The sequence below is a fragment of the Cyprinodon variegatus genome, unplaced genomic scaffold (assembly GCF_000732505.1).
Source record: "Cyprinodon variegatus isolate N-32 unplaced genomic scaffold, C_variegatus-1.0 Scaffold1242, whole genome shotgun sequence".
NCBI classification, from domain to species: domain Eukaryota; kingdom Metazoa; phylum Chordata; class Actinopteri; order Cyprinodontiformes; family Cyprinodontidae; genus Cyprinodon; species Cyprinodon variegatus.
In genome coordinates, this window is record NW_015151695.1 from 57,039 (window position 1) to 59,709 (window position 2,671).

A 2,671-nucleotide genomic window follows, 5' to 3' on the forward strand; every position below is an offset into this window, starting at 1 on the left:
GTGATTACAGCGCAAGCTGCCGAGTGAATGCTGCTGCTCTCTGAACCCTCTTTCCAGGGTTCATCCTGACTCTCTAGTAACCGACTCCTGCTCTGGTCCCTGCAGAGTGTTCATGCTGCTGTCCTGCATCGGCCAAAGATCCCTGAGCAACAGCGGCGTGTTGGAGGGGCTCCTGAACCTGTTGGACAGCCTTCTGTCCCCTCTGCAGCGACCGCAGGCTGCCTCTCAGCGCAGGGCTGAAGGTAAAGCAGGTAAAGCACCCGCAGAGCCGCCATCCCCCTTCATGTGCACCTCAGGTACAAGGACCATGTCTGTGTTCCCTCCAGGTATCCTAGACATCCCCATGATAAGCTGGGTGGTGATGCTGGTGTCCAGACTCTTGGACTATGTTGCCAACATCGAGGACGAGGCGTCAGCGGCCAAGAAGAACCTGGGTGGGAAGGAGCGGGACCGGCCTGCTACGGGTACGCACACACACCTCCCTGCCTTACTGTCCGTACTCTAGACGTCCTGTGGACGAGGATCTGATCTGATGCTTCCTGTGTTGCAGTGACTCAGTGGAGCTTTATTAACAACACTCTGCAGTCCCAGAACTCCAGCCGTGCGGCGAAAGGCAGCAGCAGCCTGGACCGGCTCTATTCCCGGAAGCTCCGCAAGCAGCTGGTTCATCACAAGCAGGTAAACATGTTCAGCTCCAGAGCAGAGCAATGTGAGGAGCTTCACAGCAATGCCTTCTGCAGACGCTCTTTAATACTGCCTGTTTTATTGCAGCAGTTGAATCTATTGAAAGCAAAACAGAAAGCTTTGTTTGAGCAGATAGAGAAGGAGAAAATCCAGAGCAACAAAGGTTCCTCCTACAAACTCCTAGTAGAACAGGCCAAACTCAAACAAGCCACCTCTAAGGTAAGGAGTGGCCCAGAAGCTCCAAGCTTCCAGCTTCTTCTCCCACGTCTCCAACCAAGCGTCCGCTTCCCTCCGCAGCACTTTAAAGACCTGATCCGTCTGAGGCGGACGGCCGAATGGCCTCGCTCTACTCTGGACGCAGAGTCCACCGCAGCCAAAGACGCCCCTGAGGTGGAGCCGCTGCCCTTCACTCTGTCCCACGAGCGCTGCATCTCTGTGGTGCAGAAGCTGGCCCTCTTCCTGCTCTCCATGGACTTCACCTGCCACGCCGACCTGCTGCTGTTCGTCTGCAAGGTAACCTCTGACCTCCTGCGGGAAGGACCCCGACTAATGTGACCCCTGAGATTCACGCCGTTTCCCCTGCAGGTTCTGGCCCGAATAGCCAACGCCACCAGACCCACGATCCATCTGTGTGAGGTGGTGTCCGAGCAGCAGCTGGAGCGCCTGCTGCTGCTGCTCGTAGGGACGGACTTCAACCGAGGGGACATCTCCTGGGGAGGGGCCTGGGCGCAGTACTCGCTCACATGCATGCTGCAGGACATCCTGGCAGGTCTGTTTGATGCATTTCTTATTTCATTAGTATTAGATCCGGATGCTTCCCTCTCTTTTAAGGATTAAGCTAATCCTGATTGGGCAGCAGCTTTAGAGCAAATTGACCGAATGCTGCTGAAGATTCAGACTTTGAACACCAACAGGAGGCGATCTGTCGCAGTTAACGCAGATATGCAGACACTCTCCTGCACCTGCCCAAAATTGTAGGCGACTGCAGACAGGAGGCCTCTGATTGGTCAGTTCTGCATCTGATCTACACTATGCGTATTTCCTGTTTGGTACCTAATGGCAGAAACTCTGGCTGTAGTGCCGTCCACAGCGCCTGACACACCTCGGACACTATCCCAGACACCGTGCAGGAAGCTAGTTTGTAGCTCTGTGCGACGGTCTGTTGGTTTGCAGCCAAAACCAAAACACACAGCGCCATGGCCAGTCTTTGGGAGACACTCACGGATGAACTGTGTGTCGTCTGTGTTGGATGAGTGGCTGTAGATGACAAACAAGCTCGTCTAACCGACACACGGGCACCCACAATCCTTGCTAGATCCTGATTGTCCCTCTTGCGTTGTGGCGTGGAATAACATAGCACACACCACGCTTAAAAATTGGGCATAAATCAATAACATCTGCTTCATACCTGCGACAAGCTAACCGCGACACATTGCTGCGGGAGAATAACTAGCCCTTGAGTTCGAGGCTTCATACAGTAGCCCGGCAGAGCCTTGTTTTGACTTAGAAAACAGGCAAATTGAACCAGATAAACGGGTCCACCCCTTTGGAATGGAGGTCGTTTGGATTCTTTGTTAGCCTAAAATACCCGATACCTGTCTATGTCTCTGAAAGGGATTTCCCTTTAACCTGTTCGTCTGTTTCAATTTGCATGTTTTCTAAACCAAAACAAGGCTTTGTTGGTCCACTCCATAAAACCTCGAACTCCACGCTATTTCTGATATTTTGAATTGAAAAAGCTTCCTGCATGAGAAGAGAAATGGCTTTAAACTTGGAAACAAAGTCCAGGGGAATGTTTTTTAAGCTTTTTTGGAATTAGCTTCTGATGCTATGACCTTTCTCTAGTAATGTTCTGACTTCATTCTCTTGGTTGTAGGGCTTTCCTTCTGTAATCTAACAAGGAAAATTTCTCAGTATGGCGCTCCTAAGGCGCTGTTACCCTCAGAACTTGGTCCAGTTAAACGCTTTGCTCCTGGCCTGACTGGCT

The 2,671-nt window shown here is 51.9% G+C and overlaps 1 protein-coding gene across 5 annotated transcripts in view; it reads left to right on the top strand.

Annotated features, from left to right (window-relative positions):
- The window catches only part of birc6 (baculoviral IAP repeat containing 6), a 99,878-nt gene that overhangs the window by 44,285 nt on the left and 52,922 nt on the right, over positions 1-2,671 (top strand). For 2 of the 5 annotated variants that reach the window (XM_015401638.1, XM_015401642.1), the window contains exons 31-36: positions 106-251; positions 327-464; positions 551-678; positions 772-903; positions 982-1,197; positions 1,270-1,453. In XM_015401638.1, coding sequence (XP_015257124.1) covers positions 106-251; positions 327-464; positions 551-678; positions 772-903; positions 982-1,197; positions 1,270-1,453 — 944 coding nt within the window. The remainder of the gene's footprint in view (positions 1-105; positions 252-326; positions 465-550; positions 679-771; positions 904-981; positions 1,198-1,269; positions 1,454-2,671) is intronic. The other 3 variants (XM_015401639.1, XM_015401641.1, XM_015401640.1) reach the window with 3 other exon arrangements.